At 42.2% G+C, this 16,561-nt stretch overlaps 2 protein-coding genes across 2 annotated transcripts in view; both read left to right on the top strand.

Annotated features, from left to right (window-relative positions):
- nrde2 (NRDE-2, necessary for RNA interference, domain containing) overlaps positions 1 to 4,800 on the top strand; it is a 10,438-nt gene extending 5,638 nt beyond the window's left edge. Inside the window, exons 9-19 of the mRNA XM_020621991.1 lie at positions 1 to 126; positions 508 to 628; positions 780 to 952; positions 1,120 to 1,291; positions 1,372 to 1,592; positions 1,713 to 2,208; positions 2,724 to 3,115; positions 3,298 to 3,437; positions 3,711 to 3,849; positions 4,176 to 4,247; positions 4,402 to 4,800. The exon at positions 1 to 126 is cut by the window's left edge and continues 7 nt beyond it. Coding sequence (XP_020477647.1) covers positions 1 to 126; positions 508 to 628; positions 780 to 952; positions 1,120 to 1,291; positions 1,372 to 1,592; positions 1,713 to 2,208; positions 2,724 to 3,115; positions 3,298 to 3,437; positions 3,711 to 3,849; positions 4,176 to 4,247; positions 4,402 to 4,527 — 2,178 coding nt within the window. The 3' untranslated portion in view covers positions 4,528 to 4,800. The remainder of the gene's footprint in view (positions 127 to 507; positions 629 to 779; positions 953 to 1,119; positions 1,292 to 1,371; positions 1,593 to 1,712; positions 2,209 to 2,723; positions 3,116 to 3,297; positions 3,438 to 3,710; positions 3,850 to 4,175; positions 4,248 to 4,401) is intronic.
- A 2,680-nt stretch (positions 4,801 to 7,480) lies between these two features.
- On the top strand, positions 7,481 to 15,505 carry LOC109972810 (calmodulin). Its single transcript, XM_020621968.1, has 6 exons — positions 7,481 to 7,655; positions 13,202 to 13,232; positions 13,347 to 13,490; positions 13,601 to 13,707; positions 13,950 to 14,085; positions 14,380 to 15,505. The coding sequence occupies exons 1-6, from the start codon at positions 7,653 to 7,655 to the stop codon at positions 14,406 to 14,408; spliced, it is 450 nt and encodes a 149-aa protein (XP_020477624.1). The 5' UTR covers positions 7,481 to 7,652; the 3' UTR covers positions 14,409 to 15,505.
- The last annotated feature ends 1,056 nt before the right edge of the window (positions 15,506 to 16,561 follow it).

Here is a 16,561-nt window from a genome sequence, read left to right as displayed (position 1 = left end):
ATCAAACAGTGCCATTTCCTGCGTCAGTCTGGTCACTCAGAGAAGGCGATTTCTCTGTTTCAGGCCATGATTGATTTTACTTTCTACAAGCCTGACAATGTACGAGAACTGTCCACCAAGCAGCAGGTAGTTTGGATTACAACAAACTTTAAACTGACAGATATGAGAGTCACATCAATCTTCTTATCCATCTCTCAACCAAAAACTGATAAACATGTTTCCTAAAATGTCTGATTGTTCCTGTAATGAAGTGAGAACCAGCAAAATATTCTCACTTTGAATGATTTTCTTATTTTATTTACAGCATTCTGTAGAGGTTTGTGTTCTACTGATCTTTCTTTTTTAGTTGCTTAGTATCAAGAAATCTAAATAAGGAGTAAATACTTCTAGAACTTGGTTAGGTTATAGGCATTATTGAAATATGAAAAGACGCATTCAACTGCTCAATCTAAATAGGAAGGACACTGTGCCTTCCATTATAGTTTGTGATTTTGTGTGTGTGCACAGGTTGAGTTCTTTGAGCCATTCTGGGACAGTGGGGAGGCAAGGGTTGGGGAGCTGGGGGCCAGAGGCTGGAAAGCCTGGATGCTTCAGCAAGAGCGAGGAGGGTGGCTACAGCCCAGTGCAGGTAAAACACAAACACAACCAGAGATCCTTACTGCAAAGTAAGGCCGACTTCACTGAAGGTCTTATTGAGTGTTGATGTAAATGCTGGAATAGTCTCTAAAAAGATTTGTGTACTGGACCCATGAAGAACACATGTTTGCATGTGTCCACAGAGGAAGAAGAAGAGGAGGAAGAGGATGAGGAGGAGGTGAAGGATCGAAGCCAGCCCAGATGGACAGTGTGGCTGGATGTGGAGTCGTCTCGCGAAGCAGCTGACTGGCTGCCCTGGAGGCCTGACAAAGCCAAGGGCCAATCAGAAGAGGACTGTGAAGACCCAGACAGACAGGTTCCACTGCACATGCACAGATGCATGGATAGAATAGAAAGCTGTTATTCTAGCTGTTTTTAGAGTTACACTGACAAGATACAGTAACAGTTTACAGTATGTTAAATTTAGGCCACTAAATAGATGTGATGTCTTTGTATGATGTCCCTGTCTCTCTCTAACTCTAGGTGTTGTTTGATGACATCGGTCCATCGCTAATTTGTCTATCTTCACCAGAGCTTCAGCTCCATCTTCTTCTCCATTTCTTGTCATTCCTGGGGCTGCCTGTGAACTCTGTGCTCTCTGCTGCCCCTTGTCATTCTGGCCTGCTGCTGGAGAACCTTTCTCTGCTCACTCAGGGTAAAAATGACACCATCAATCAGAGTAATAGTACATGTATACATACAGTGACAATGACAGACTTCCATCTCACTTCCTAGGTACTGACATACTGCGTCCTCTGACCTCTTATGACCTACCTGACCTCGGGGTTAACGCTGTAGGTCACATGACCACTCTCCAAGGAACAAGGAAGTGGGCGGGGCTTGTAAAGCAGGGTGAAAAGTTTGTCACAAATGTGTTCAATATGGTTCAAGCTGTCCTTCCTGCACATCACCGAGCTGTCCTTTCACTCAGCTGGATGCAGTATGAGAAACTCAAGGTAGGAACCACTTTATCTCAGTCTGAGTTATATTAGAAAAAGCATTTAGCAACTTAGTTTCAAGTCAGAAAAGTGTCTAGACTTTGCATTCATTTAATTCCTTGTATTTGTATTTGTCAGGTCTTGTGCTGCCTACGCTGTGGCAACAAAAAGCGTCTCCGCTTTCAAGGCAAGAGCAGCAAACGGGTTGCCAAAAGACTGCTCAAAGAACCTGAAAACCGCTCGTCATTGGTGCTATGGCGGGAGTATGCCCACCTGGAGTGGATGCTGGGCAACATCGATGAAGCTCGCAAAGTGTTCTCCACAGCTACAGCAATAGGGGGAACCAAAGCGCTCAGCAGCCCCAGCCTCTGTGAGCTGTGTCTTCTGTGGGCACACCTGGAGATAGAGAATGAAGCAGGTGTACGAGGACGGGTGCCACCTGATGTAACCTCTTCTCCGGCTGTCTCAGTACTAACCAGGCTAGCAGAAGGAACCTCAGCATTATGCCCTTCATCCTCCCAGCCTGTTTCCCCGGTTTCCATCCTGAAAGCCAGGAGATCATATGAACAGGCTCTAACAGCCAGTTTGTCAGCACTGAACGAGGACCCTAACAGCCCTCAGACCAGCAGAAAAGGTTTGCCTTCTCAGCAACTTCTGTGTGATTAATCTAATTGCTACATGTGTCTTATAAAAGGATTGTATCAGTGACATGTTTAAGACCATTTACTACTAATTCTTTACACTCAATGTTACTGCAGACCATTTTTCTAACATACCATAACAGCTATACAACATTATCCTGATAAATAAAAGCAAACTAGCCTCCTTCTGCCTACCTCCTATTCTGTAAGACTTGACTGGTATTTCTACTGGATTCACTTGGAGCTGTGGTCCTGATTCTGCTGCGTTGCTCCTCTGCTGTCTGCTACATTGCATTTGACTTTGTCTACCACTAGGTCTTATTGGATTTCTGTGCAGCAAACTGTAGATAGGGGTGGGAGTAAAAGCCAGTGTAAAAATGTCCTTAAATCTAATTTATGTGATACATGAAACATCATTAACATACTTTAAACTACAGAAAACATTTCTTCCTTTCTTGTTAGAATTTTTTTCACTGATGAACTGCTCATTCCATCCTTTCACCACCAGGTCAAGAGGACCTACTGGGAGAGAAACTGATGCTGAGAGGCCTGGTTAGCTGCTATGCTCTGTTCCAGTACCTCACAGTGGGCATCCAAGCAGCGAACACCGTCTACAGCCAGGCTAGAGAAAGGATGGAGGAACTGCATCGTACATTAACACCAGACAAGCAGCCCAGCCTTGCTAGCACTGATACTACTGAGGCTGATTACAGTTACACCAGCAGGCACTATATCAACAGGCTAGCTTGTGAGTGTGAAGTAGTAGCAGTACAGCAGGCAGCCTTGCTGAGGTACCACAGCAGTATCAGTGTGTTTCCCTTGGCAACACTGAGAAACACTCTGTGTTCTGCCCTCTCCACCTGGCCCACCAGCACTCCTCTCTGGAGTATATATGTCCAAGTAAGCCATGGTCTTCATATAAGATATTAAAATCAATTCAAGTTTTAATCATTATGGGTGAAAATCAAATTATAGTTGTTTGAAACAAACTTTCTCTATCTTTTCCCCATTATTTGTACTTATGTACTGAATCTGGACTTGTTTATTTTGGCATTACAACCCTCATGCAACCTGTTTTTCAGGTGGAGAACCGTTACCATAGCGCTGGCCGAGCACGTCGATTTTTTTACTCTATTACCAGGAACAACAGCAGTGTGGTGCCACACCTCTTTGCCATTGTTGCTGAACAGCAAAGGAAACAGCTGGTGGACGCTGCTCAGAGGTAAAAGCAGAAAGGATGATAGGTAGCTCTAGGGTTTTCCTGCACTCATGTTGTATGTGAATAAGCACCGTGTCACCTTGTACACAAGGGGCTAGGATCATACTTGTCTATTCTTTCTTTCTTTTTGTATGATAAGACAAAAAAATGATTTTAACAAATATTCTCTATCCAAACTCACATTACCTACACTACCTATTACTAATTTATACCATATTTGAATCACTTCTAAAAACAAAATGTTGTGTATACTGTATATATTTTTATGGTCTCTAGGTCTTGTCATGATGCTGCCTTGCCCATCTTGCCAGAGTGTGGCCTTGGCAACCGGATCCGGGGACTGTTTGAAAGTGCCATTGCAACAGAAATGGGTGCTCACTGTCCTTTACTTTGGAGGATGTACATGCACTTCCTGGTAAGATGGCAGATAAGATGCACACACTGCCCTTGTGAAGACACACCATTGGCCTGAACTCATTTCCTATGCTAGACCAGTGTAAGAAAAAATATGCAGGTGCCTAATTTCTCTTGGCTACCTTTGAATAAGATGAATAAATTCTGCATCAGAAAGCTTTAAGAGTGCAGCTTGTTTTTGTCTCTTTTTTCGAAATACCTATTTAGAGATTTAAGAAGTGACTGACATAATAAGCGTAGTTTACACATTTGGATACACAAATACTGACCATCTGTAAAGTCTGTGTTATTTATATGTAATATGTTTGTATGGGTGTGTATTTGCAGGTGTCAGAAGGAAAGGTGGATAAAGCCACAGGGATCTTCTACAGGGCCTTGCAGAATATTCCCTGGACTAAGGTGAGACAGAAACAACAGTAAGCTTTTCTAATAGCAGCTGATCCCTGTGTACTGCAGTTTTAAATTGTATTTGCATAAAAATGAACAGTATTTCTCTTTGTGTGTTTGATTGTGTATGAATGTAAATGTGCGTCTATGCAAATGTGTATGTCAGAGTTTATACATGGATGCAGTGCAGCTGTTCCCTGACCGTCTGCAGGAGTTTGTAGATCTGATGACGGAGAAAGAACTCCGACTTAGACTGCCTTTAGAAGAACTGGATATACTTCTGGAAGACTAAACACACACAGGCTTCATTCAAGAGAGCACTTTAAGTTTAGTTTACTGGCAACATGCCAACCCACATATTGGCTCAGTTATGGGAACAAGAGACACACACAAACTGAGATGGGTACACAAACATAGCTGCTGTATTGAAAAACTACATTGCAGTGATCTGGATCTCTTCTAAAGAGAAGGAGGGGGGGCCATCATCATGGCTGAAAATGCTTTATTTTGATATGAACTGAGCTGTGTTTTAGTACCTGACATCTTTAATAAACAGAATTCTCATTTATGTGTTGTGTGTGCTTTAGATTTGTGTATGCATATGAGCTTACTGTGTGTGCACACTGAGGTTGAAGGTCTGTTTCAAAATAAATTATAAAACTTTATGGCATGTTTATATTATATGTGATTATAAAGAGCAACCCGAGAGCTAAATGAAAGAAACTGCATACAATACTGATCAAAAAACTCCAATCATCAAAACACCATTAATAATAAAAATGACACTGCCTCAGCATTTAATATTGATCATGATTTTCAAATTTAAAGTGATGTTCAAATGAAGTTTATGTAATGCTTTGACTTGTTCATCATGCTTTAGAAACTCTGGAATTAGGAGCCTCCAGGTGATGATGAGGATGATGAGGATGAGTTTAAATTATATTCTATTCATGTACCTTGGTGTTAGCTAATTTTAACCCAATACTAACAGCAGAGAAGGATCAGGTGCTGGTGCTATATTTAAAAGTCAGTCCTATCTTTCAGTTTTTAAAATTAAATTTCGTTATATGAAAAGTGCTATAATCTGCCATAGGGTACAAGTATGCTAATTAGTTTTTAAATTTAAGAATTTCTTCTTAAACATAAGGAATCCTGTCTCATTTTAGGCTGTTTCCAGGTTTTTGTTCATACACTGCCTCTGTGGCTTTTTGTTTTCTTTGTCAACACACCTGTGAATCACCTGGATGTTTTTACCCGCCTTCTTTCCTACAGCCTATTATTCACACCAAAAGTCATACTGTAGCAGTGAAGCTGCTCCCTCCTTCCATCGATACTGCACCGTGGATTGACGCATTGCAGATCCGCCCTGTCCAATCGGTGTCCTCTGTACACTGCACAGAATATTGCGGGTTTGTTCCGTCCAATCAGAATCCTCCTCTTAAAAACAATACCGCAAATCCCCCCGTTCCGTCAGCGGCGACGTTCAGAACGTATCCTTCCGCCTGCATAAAATTCTGTGCAACACAAAATAGTCCGTCACTTTTTGTGTAAACGTGACACAGACTTGATGTGTTGTGATATATTCGGCAGATTCAAAAACTAAATAAATACGAGGTAATCATATTCAAATACACATTTCGCCTTTTTCTTTAAATACAAACAAACTATTAAGTACAACTGAATTATTTTAATATTCACATGATCCCCAACTCACTACGCTTTATTTATGACATTAAAAACATGACACACAACCTATTACAGTGCCGTTTCCATGAAAAAATGTGGTGTTGAAGGCTTGTTTGTAGTGATGACATTACTTTCACATTTTAATTTAGCCCCATATAATGTCCAGATAAGGTTAAATGTCTGTTGCAGTTACACAGGCTCAGATTACACTAACACTGACAATGATTCTGATGCCAGATGTAATGGCCACCAGTTGGCCATGGGGAACCACCAGTTTTTATGACTGCTGCCAGATGGGACTAAACAGAAGATAATGCAGTAAGTGTCTAGACAGTTACTGGGAGGTATATGAAAATCTATTTGACAATCAACAGCAGTGGGTTTATGCAGGAAATGATATTTTAGGCTATATTTTATCCAATACTTCAATCAATATTTACAAGAAAGTCTGCCAAAGCCTATTTTTGATTAATAACTCGGTCAACATTTTGTGACAACAGCAGAGGTGTGTGCTTTCTGGCTCTGAGACAAAGACAACTCAGACATATAATACTGTTCTGACGTCTTACATCATAACCACAGAAATGCATTGATTTCATTATTAAAATGTAACATAATGGTGTGTTTAAATGATATTTACATAGCCTATTTATTTGAGATGTGATTCATTCTCTCTTTCAGTTTTAGTTGGGGACAATGGATTGCTCACCCTGTTCACAGACAGATTTTGAGACAAATTATTGCAGACATACGTTTTCAATTGTTTGTGAGCACTTGGCAAATCTAATTGTATGACTGACTTACTGGTTGATAGCTCACCATAAATGTGACTATCTGTCCTCCAGTATTAACAGATATCTGGTGATGCTTGCAGTGCTATGTGAAAGGTGTGTTTACAGCCCAAATGACATACTGCATCACCCTAAATGTAACCAAAGAGACAGCTTGCTTGCTTTTAAGTTTCTTCAAGATTAACCTGAGTTGAGGTTTAATGACAAAGAAGTGGCCTTGATTTTGTTTTGTATACTGGCACTGATACACATACGACTTGTCCAAGCTTTCAGTTAGTCTGCATCATGGCTGGATTAGTAACAGGATAAAGGAGACTGCCCTGCCACCCCGGCATTAGGCCTATGAGTTCATTTTTAAGCCATGTCTTGTTGTGGGACCTTGTGTCAAAATCTTAAGAGCTTATACATTTGTATTTAATCCATTCTCCTCAGCAAGATAACACAAATTAAGTAGCCAATTATTCTAGCAAATGTATACTGGTTACTCTAAACATAGCCTAATGAGTGTTAGGGGTCGACAAAGCACGTATATTACTGCACAGAGAATCTAAAATGGGGTGTCAGGATCTAACTATGCCCACAGCAAATTCATGTCCCGTGGTCCACAGAGAGCATGTCAGCCTGGTGTCAACCCTTCCACAGTCGCGCTTTCGAAACGGTGACTTATTTCCAATTTGGAAATCCGTTCTAGATCGGAAAAACTTCCCTTTGTGAAACCAGTATTAAAAACAAGCCACATCAACAGACTCGCGTCTGTACAGCTGTGTAGAAAATCAGTAGGACGTTTCACTGACTGCGGAGGAATACCTTGTGCCGTAACAGCGGTGGTTCGTCCTGCCTGTCACCTCTAGCCCAGCCAGAGTCATCCTTGATCAGTGGTAGCCGTTCAGTTCCTTACGCTTGTAGCAGTAGCCGACTAACTTTTGCGGTTCACACAGACATGGTGAGTACTTAATCAAACATGGTTTGCGATATGTGTGACTTTAAGTTGGGTGAAATTGACTGAATGTCAGACAGAGGTTTATAAGTCTCTCCCGAGTAGTCGTTGTGCTGAAATATCATGAAGCCTCCATTGAGGAGGGCGCGAGTAGAAGACTCGTTTCCACCGTTGTGATAGCTGGCTAACTAGCTTAACATTGAGGTGGCCGGACGTAGCAGATGTAAGCCATAAGCCTATCACATTATCGCTTAAACCTAGTACTCATCAGTGGGGTTATAGCGGTAGTTGTTAATTAGTTGACATGCACTACTTGTTACAGGTGATCACATACTGACATTACTTGTGGCAGTTCAGTGGGCTACTAGCGTTAGCATCACAGCTAACTCATTTTCCGATTTATGATGGCTGTAAGTTAACAGCTGTCAATTGTGCGTTTTTGTTTCAAAATACTAACGTGGTTATTTATAGTGGGATGCTGGCACAGCAGCTGTTGAATCGCAGAATTGTGATGCCGGGTTTTGCACCTAAATCTCTGACCAGTCATCAGACATTCGGCCTTGAAAAGATGGGTGAGGCATAGGTGGGGTAAAGACAGATCTTCACTTCTGGCCACCGGTGTTTGCTACTGCGTTTCTCAAATATCGTCATGTTTCCAATAGTGGGATGACAGTACGTTCACTCATTTTATAGCTGTTCCCAGAACAGCTATCAAAGTACAACATATCAATCTTTGTACCGAACTGCAGCGGTAACATCGTAAAATGCTAATTATGTCACCAACTATGGCGTCACACCCGCGATTAGTCACTTTGCCACAGAATAAGCCAGATATGTTACTGTTGAAGCTATTGAGGTGAAAACACGTCTTTATGAAGTTTGTTCTTTCTTGTTTTTATTTCTGCAATTTGAAACTGTTAGAACAGCACAAATGTTTATAGATATTTTCTTCTTGTACAAAACTGGTTGGGTTAGGAACTTTACTGTCAACTGCACAATTGTGAAATCTGCCTTGATTATCCATAAACACACAGTATAAGCTTTTTATTCAGTGATCCAGGAACAGCTCCCCTGGAGAGGTAGCACCATACAGCAGTCATGCTTTAAAGTTTATGGTTCCCTCATATGGTGTGGTGCTATTGTGTATGATGGACACACACACACACACACACACACACACACACACACACATTATGTTTTGTAGTCCATGGGGGCTTTACATTGTCTCACTGAACACATCATAGGTTCCTCTTTCATTACAGAGGCACTTCCCTCTATTGTCACTAAAATGTATTACTTATGGACATATCTTTTTTGTCAGTATTTCTTAACACATCCTCCTTATATACAGACCTTAAGGGAGAGACACACCAAGCCTGCGTTCAAGAACTAGCAGTGACGTAGGCCGACTGCTGTGTGGCCTCACATCACCTTTATTTTGGGCCATTTTGGTTGAAAAAAAAATGCTTCTGATCATTCTCTGCCCTTGGTCTTCACAGAGACAGGCAGAAGGGGCTTTCACAGAACCGTTCTCTTCTCATGCATTGATTCTGTAAGCTGAACAGCCATTCAGAGTGGTCTCTCTCACCGACAAGGCCAAACGGGCTGATGCCGATTAAACATGTTGAATCGGCCAAAAAGCTACCAACAGGGTCTGGCTAGTGCCAATGATGCGGGAAGCACCGGGAAGACAATCCTTGACAGACACTCATTGACCGTCGTTTTGGTGTGTCACGGACCTAAGTAAGACAGCGGTTTGTAGCATGGATCATTTCTTTGTTACTAGCAGCTCACTAACTGTAGTGAAGTGATAGAATCTGTATCCCAGTTTTAAAGTATTGATGATAAAAGATTATATCACTGTAATAAAAACCAGCATATCCTTGTTTCTGGAAGACCTGAATTGGAAATAACCCAGTAGGGTAACATGACAGAATTTTTATTTTTTTTTTATTTTTCTTTTTAATACACCTGTAGAATGGAGCAGAAGTAGCGGTCTGTGTTGTATGGTAGCTGGGTTCAGCAGGGTCAGCAGTGTGCAAATCAAATTTTAAAATTTGGGACATGTAACACGAAAGACTCTACTTCTTAAAGGTAATATCATTAGTTGTAGCTTGTAATTTGGGTTAGCTCAGCCACAGTCATTTAAACTGTGCTGTTTGTTATGAACAGCACTATGTGTACTGAGCACACCCACAGGGAATATGTTGATTTTCCTTATGGGATCTGGTCCTATTTGCAATTTATTACATTAGTATGTTTAATTAAGTAGTCTTGACAAGTTTTTACAGTGACTGGAAGGATAAACGTTGTTGAATTTTAGTATGTAGGTTTTATAATGATTTCAAAATGGATGTTTTGGCCCTTCGCTGACCTCTGTCCTGTTACTTTTGCCTGTTACTGTACTGGTTGGATTAGATACATGGTTGGCAAAGTTCATTGGGATTAAGACATCACTCTTTTGTGGGTCTTTTGCATTTGTGAAATTAGTTTGTTTAAAACCAAAGACTTTTCCTGTGAATCACTTTACTGTTATTGGAGTGTGAATCACATGTATTCATCATAAGCCTGCTCGAACTGAGACTGTGCAAGAAACAAAATACAACTGTGTTCGCACAGTCAGCTTTGAACAGCACAGTGTGCCCAAACTTGGTGGGTGGGTATGCTTTTCTTTAACACTAATCACTGTGGTTTGCCACCTGTTTGATAGTGCAGTGACGAATGAACTTGTAAAATAGGTTGTGGATTATTCTACAAGAGACATTTTGTTATAAAAGTGGCCTCATTTAAGACTGTTTGCAATCAGTGGTTATTTATTTAGTAGAAGAAGTGGAATTGGTATGTTTAGCTTGAACGCTGAATTCTATTTTTCCCTTCAGTTTCTCAACACAGGCGCTGTTAAAGTAAATCTTCGACATGTTGCACTCACACTATCCAACAGGAATGTGGTCTGTATTGCCTGGCATTGCAGCACCTTCTAAGAAATTTGTCCCGGATGTTAGGGGGTTAGCAGCTTGTTAACCATTGCTAGAGCGCACACACATCAGCAGTGACATTATCATCAGCCAAATTCTGAAAGCCTCATCATTGCTTGGCAGTATGAATGCCTGGTAGTTGAAACATTTCGGCTTTTATCAATATTGTACTGCTGTCACTCTGGGGACACTCACTGACTTAATGCATTCCCTACCAGCTTATCCTAACATCATTGATGTTTTTGTTGTTTTGGTTAGGTATGTTAACGTTCTCTACATTAGCACTAATTTCTACTGCCAGTGTGGCAGCATGGATGGATGGAAAAAACACCATTTAGCATCCAGTAACAAAAATGCATGCAGTGTCATTATGGTGCGTTTTTAACTGTGGCCCAAATTTGAGAGTGCGTATCAGTGAGTGCTAACATGGTAAACGAATCTTCTTCCTGTGGGTGTCCACGTTCTGACCATCCCTGATGACATGATTGGTCATTGCAGTGCCTGGTCTAATAATGTCACTGTCTGGAGCAGAAAAAGCTGAACCAGATCCAACTTTTTTTGCCACATGGGGCTGGATCATTTTGCCAGAGGTCCCTGCTGTGCTGGTATGGTGAAAGCAATTCCCCCGAGATATTGACTCCACCCCCCAGGATGAACTTCTGGGGAAATTTGTGTGTTGCTCGCAGAAAGCGTAACTCTTGTAACTGTGTTGATAGGGGCCCTGCCAGAGGGGGCCCATTTCATATGACCCATGATGCTCTGTAGGAGATCAGATCACCAGCCAACTGATCCTCCCTAGGAGCTGTAACTGTAGCAGCACGATGGCCGGCTACAGGTTAACATGTGCATACAGACACACAGGATACCCCTGTGATCCCCCCTGGTCTGGGCACTTACACACACAGTAAATCAGTTTTCTGACACATTAGTGACCTCCTTTGGCCTTGCTTCCTGGCCGTTGCACACACACTGTCAAATTGTTCATCTATTGAACTACTGCAGGGGGTGGCCATCTCATCTGTGCATCCATCTTCCCTTTGCATCTGTTGAAGAGATGGACAAACAGCTATGCCTTTGACTGCTATGCCAAGGCACAGGAAACTGAGTTTTGCCCAGGTGGAGTCAAATACAGTCAGGGAAGGATGGCGTCTGGACGTGTACCCACCGTGCTGTAAGACACAAGAACCGAAAGAAAAATGGACAGGAGGAGGGTGGACAAATGGAGGGATGCTTTACTTGCCAAACATCCACAGAAGGACCAGCTGCTCCATGAACATGTCATCCACCACACGCGACAGGGAGACTGTCAGGTCACTGACCTTTGCCACTTCAGGAGGACTGGGAAACTTGCCACCTGTTCACTTTGGAAGGACTGAAAGACAGATCCTGCAGTTATTCAGTCATCTCATTGAACCTGTCCAGGATGACTAAAACATCCACCTAATTTAACTTCTCAAATCAAGATGGACTGTTTCCTATTCCATGCAGTTATGTAACTGTTCAGAGAAATGGCAAAATCTACTGTTCATCTGTGTCCCCTTCTGTTTTACCAATGAGGAGTGACTGATAGATGTCTAGCCAGGACCTTTTCCACCCAACTATTCATCCCATCCTAAGACACCATTCCTACTCCTCTTACCATCCTTCCCTCATCATGCTGCCTAAGAAGGCTGCTGTGTACCCAGCAGAGGATGAGTTGGTGACCCTTTCCATTGTCTATGACCTCTTGGATGAGCAGCAGCACTACTACAAAGAGCTCATCCAGTAGCAGGAAAGGAACTACAGAGCCTTCCTTCAGATGTTGATGGACACGTCATCCAGCCTCATGGACAGCCTGGTCAGAGAGATGCAGGACCTGAGGAACAGCCTGCAGAGAACCAAGTCTGAGCTGGTTGAGATTAAAGAACAGGGCATCCAGCACAGCAAGCGGGCTGAGTGCCTGGCTGAAGACTTGGTGATGGTGCAAGGGGCACAGGATGGCCTCAGCATCAAAGCAGAAGTAACTGGGGGAGGTGCAGGAATAAGAGACTTGTATCTAAAGCAGCGCAGAGGTGGTGGTGGGTTAAGGCTCGATGGAAGAGGAAGTGGAAGAGATGTGAAAAAGCCAGAACCAAAAGCAGTAAAGCTAGTGGCAGACCTCACAGATATTCACTTTGAAAACCTTAAGGTTGTACACAGATATGCACAGAGAATAAATGGGCCAGACCTATTGGCAGCATTTAGGTAGTATGATGGTCGTTAATGGTGAATGTATGGCTGTTACTGTCTGTTTTTGAGATGCGATGATGTTAGGGCTGTTGGTCCCAAAGTTTAAAAAGAAACATAACATGTCTGACTGTTGTGTGTAGCTTACACTGTACTTCATACAATGTTCAGATCTGAAGCTCATGATGCATGACAAGTGTTACTGCAGCTTGCCTCCATTTAGTGTACACTTACTTTCTCCCATCTGACTTGTAATACAGGTGGCTGTTGGCAAGGAAGTAATTTTTAATGAGAACTATTGTCTTGATCTTGAACAAGGATTGACTGTTTTAGTATTTAAAAAAATGTATTCTCTTCCTTCTTTGTTTTTAGGCTGACCAACTAACAGAAGAGCAGATCGCAGGTAAGATGACTCATATAAAAACACAATTTTACCATCTTGGTCAAGATTGTAAAATAATATGAATATGATGCAATTCTTTTTTTGTGCGTCCTCTTTCTCTTTGTGCCCGCCCAGAGTTCAAGGAGGCCTTCTCCCTGTTTGATAAGGACGGAGATGGGACCATCACCACTAAGGAGCTGGGCACCGTGATGAGGTCACTAGGTCAAAACCCAACTGAGGCCGAACTCCAGGACATGATCAATGAGGTTGATGCAGATGGTATGCTGGTTCCTCTGGACATGGAAGGATTTATTTGTGCAACCTGTGGTGATATGTTGATATTGACAAGTTCCGTTCTTTTAAGCAACTTCTGATGTTCTCTTTGCCAGGCAATGGGACTATTGACTTCCCCGAGTTCCTGACGATGATGGCCAGGAAGATGAAGGACACTGATAGCGAGGAGGAAATCAGGGAGGCATTCAGGGTCTTTGATAAGGTAGGCCTGCCTTTATGTGCGTTCTCTTTAATGAGGTTGTAAAAATAACTGTGTTAAAATAATAGTGTTTTTCTCATTGATAAGTGGCACTAAAGCACAAAATTCCCTATCTCAGTTCAGTGTTCACAGATCTTTAACTGACACTTGGCTCTGTTTGGCCTCACTGATATTGATCTTTGAAAAAAAGACTGGTAGTCGTGCTGTATGTATGTTCAGCTGACTACTTATCTGTCCTTTGACAGGACGGCAATGGTTACATTAGTGCAGCTGAGCTGCGTCATGTGATGACCAACCTGGGAGAGAAGCTGACAGACGAGGAAGTAGATGAGATGATCAGAGAAGCCGACATTGATGGAGATGGACAGGTCAACTATGAAGGTACAGGAGTTCCAAGTCTGTCTGGAAACAGCTTGCATGCTTAAAGGAACACTTTTCATACACACACACACACACACGTCATTCCCTCCATCAGTAGTATTGTGAATAATTCCTGTTTATGGAACAGAGCCAAATTGTGCGACCTGTCAAGCACTGATGGACAGAAGCGGTTTGTGTGTGTGTGTGTGTGTGTGTGTGTGTGTGTGTGTGTGTGTGTGTGTGTGTTATAATACACAAGTTAAACACTGTTCATAATGTTTGTTCTTTTTTTTTCTTTTTTTTTTTCCTCCACAGAATTTGTTCAGATGATGACCGCCAAATGAACTGGGCTGATGTTAAAGACAAAGAATCAGTCAAAAGTTTCACTTACCTCTTATTGCAAAAATCTACATTTATTCATACTGTTCTGTATAGACAACTTAAACCGAATGTTGGAAAACCTGAAAATCTGTCCATATAAACAAGCTCTAAAAATGTAAAAGAAAAAACAAAGTTAATTTGCATGTACTGGCTTGTATTCCCTGTCCCCCCCCAGCGCTGAGCTGCCCAATCAGATGTCGACTTGTTAGCCAAGCAGCCTCCCTGCAGCCGGCTGTTTTGGCCACTGCTCCTCTGCTTCCTGGTTCCATCTGCCTGATGTCATGATGATTATTTGGGCTGACCACTTGCCTTTCTGCTATGACGTCCTGTTTCTTTTCTGTTCTTCGTGCATGCAGCTTTAGATGGGTTACTGTGGATAGCCCAGTGGCAGAATGCTGTTGCTATGTTGGCCTGGGAGGGGTTAGATGGGAATGGTGGGGAATGAGTGAACCACTGAAACCTTTGCAGTTTGCTTACCTAAAAGAAGTCTATGGCTGCAGAGATTTTTAAGGAAACTATTAAAATGGAATAACTTGTTTTAGATTGTGTGTTTGTGGCATGTCTGGATACTCACTACATCCTTTGTGTTTACCTTTTTTGAGGGTGGGGTGTGGGAGGGGCATAGATTTGAGCCCCTTGGGTGCTGGGTGTGTCCTAGACTGTTGGAAGAGTTGGGTGGGCTTTAAAGATGATGCTACACGAGCAGTTTGTGGGGCAATAACAATACTGTATCAGTTTTTGCAGAGTTGGAGGTTTCCAGGTCATTTGAGAACACCTGTGATTATCCCTAGCTGGAGCCTGCTCAGCTACAGGATATTGCCTCACATGCTGCATGTGTATCATGATTCTAAGGGGTCTTAATTTCAGTTTAGAGAGGACAGGGTCAGTGCTTTGTGGCATTTGTCTGTGGTTGTGTGCATGTGTGAGCGCGTGTGTGGGTGCGGCGAGGCCTGGCCCAGTCCAGTTCTGTTTAGTTCAGTTGATCTGCATTCCAAGTTGTACATGCTAGTCTTTACATTTTGTTTTTCCAATAAAATACCATGACCAAACAAACACCTTGTACTGGGACCCAGTTTGTCTTGATTTCTTAAAAATGTTCCGTCTTCTCCGGAGTGTTGAGAATGCCTGTCTACAGATGAGGTGTTGCCAGGCAACAGAGCCAGGCATGGGATGGGTGGAAAAGGGAGCAGAAAACTGGGGGAGTTTGAGGAGATGAAGAGGTTCAAAGACAATAATAGAAACCCTGGACTTGAGGGAGAGTGATGGAGGAAAAGAAGAAGAAAAACATGAACAGTGCATCTGAAAACGTGTAAATCTCCTAAAATACCTGCCTCCTTCCCCTGTGATCCAAAAGCTCTACTTTTGTTTAAGAGCTGCTGATGGTGGAAGGGACACACCAATAACTAGAACCGTGAGGCTAAGAGGCTTCACTCTGTGCTTAATTTCTGTGGAGCTGTGTTAAACAGAACTTTATATTTGTACTACTTGTACTTTCACTGATCCAACTTTCTAGAAATCCACAGTGTAGCTGCTGATTGTGGATGTGGCATTGACGAGAAAGACGGGTGGAATGGAGAGAGTGAGGACAGATGGAGAGGGGAGGTGGGAGGTGGCAGATTATAACAAACATATATATATATACACACACACACACATACATACATACACATTTAGTAGCTTGAGTGGTGTAATTGAAGTGTATTAATACAGCTTGCTGCTCTAAACTTAGTTTCCAATCTCTTTGTCACATATCTTGGATTCATCTCACACACATTTAGTGTGTCCTTCATCCTATGATGCCCACAAAATCGGTTTGCTACTTACACTGGCATACACACGCTTGCACAGACACACTCACAACCCCTTCATGGTGCCCATGTTCACCCACCAAAATATTTTAGTTTTTCACCTGACAGCCAGAAAAAGGGAGAGGAAAGCACTGTGTGTGTGAGATGGTTGGACATACTGTTACATGGGGGAGCTATTCAGCATATTCAGTTTTCTTTTATCTTGGTCTTCCTTATAAACTGTACTATACACAAGTAACAGCAATAAATGTAATAAAATACGCCAAATAAATGTCCAAAAAGTCAAGGATGCCTCCTTACACGATGGC

This window comes from Monopterus albus, unplaced genomic scaffold (assembly GCF_001952655.1).
Source record: "Monopterus albus unplaced genomic scaffold, M_albus_1.0 scaffold270.1, whole genome shotgun sequence".
NCBI classification, from domain to species: Eukaryota; Metazoa; Chordata; class Actinopteri; order Synbranchiformes; family Synbranchidae; genus Monopterus; species Monopterus albus.
The sequence above is the reverse complement of the archived record's forward strand: the minus strand, read 5'-3'. Positions and strand labels throughout refer to the sequence as shown.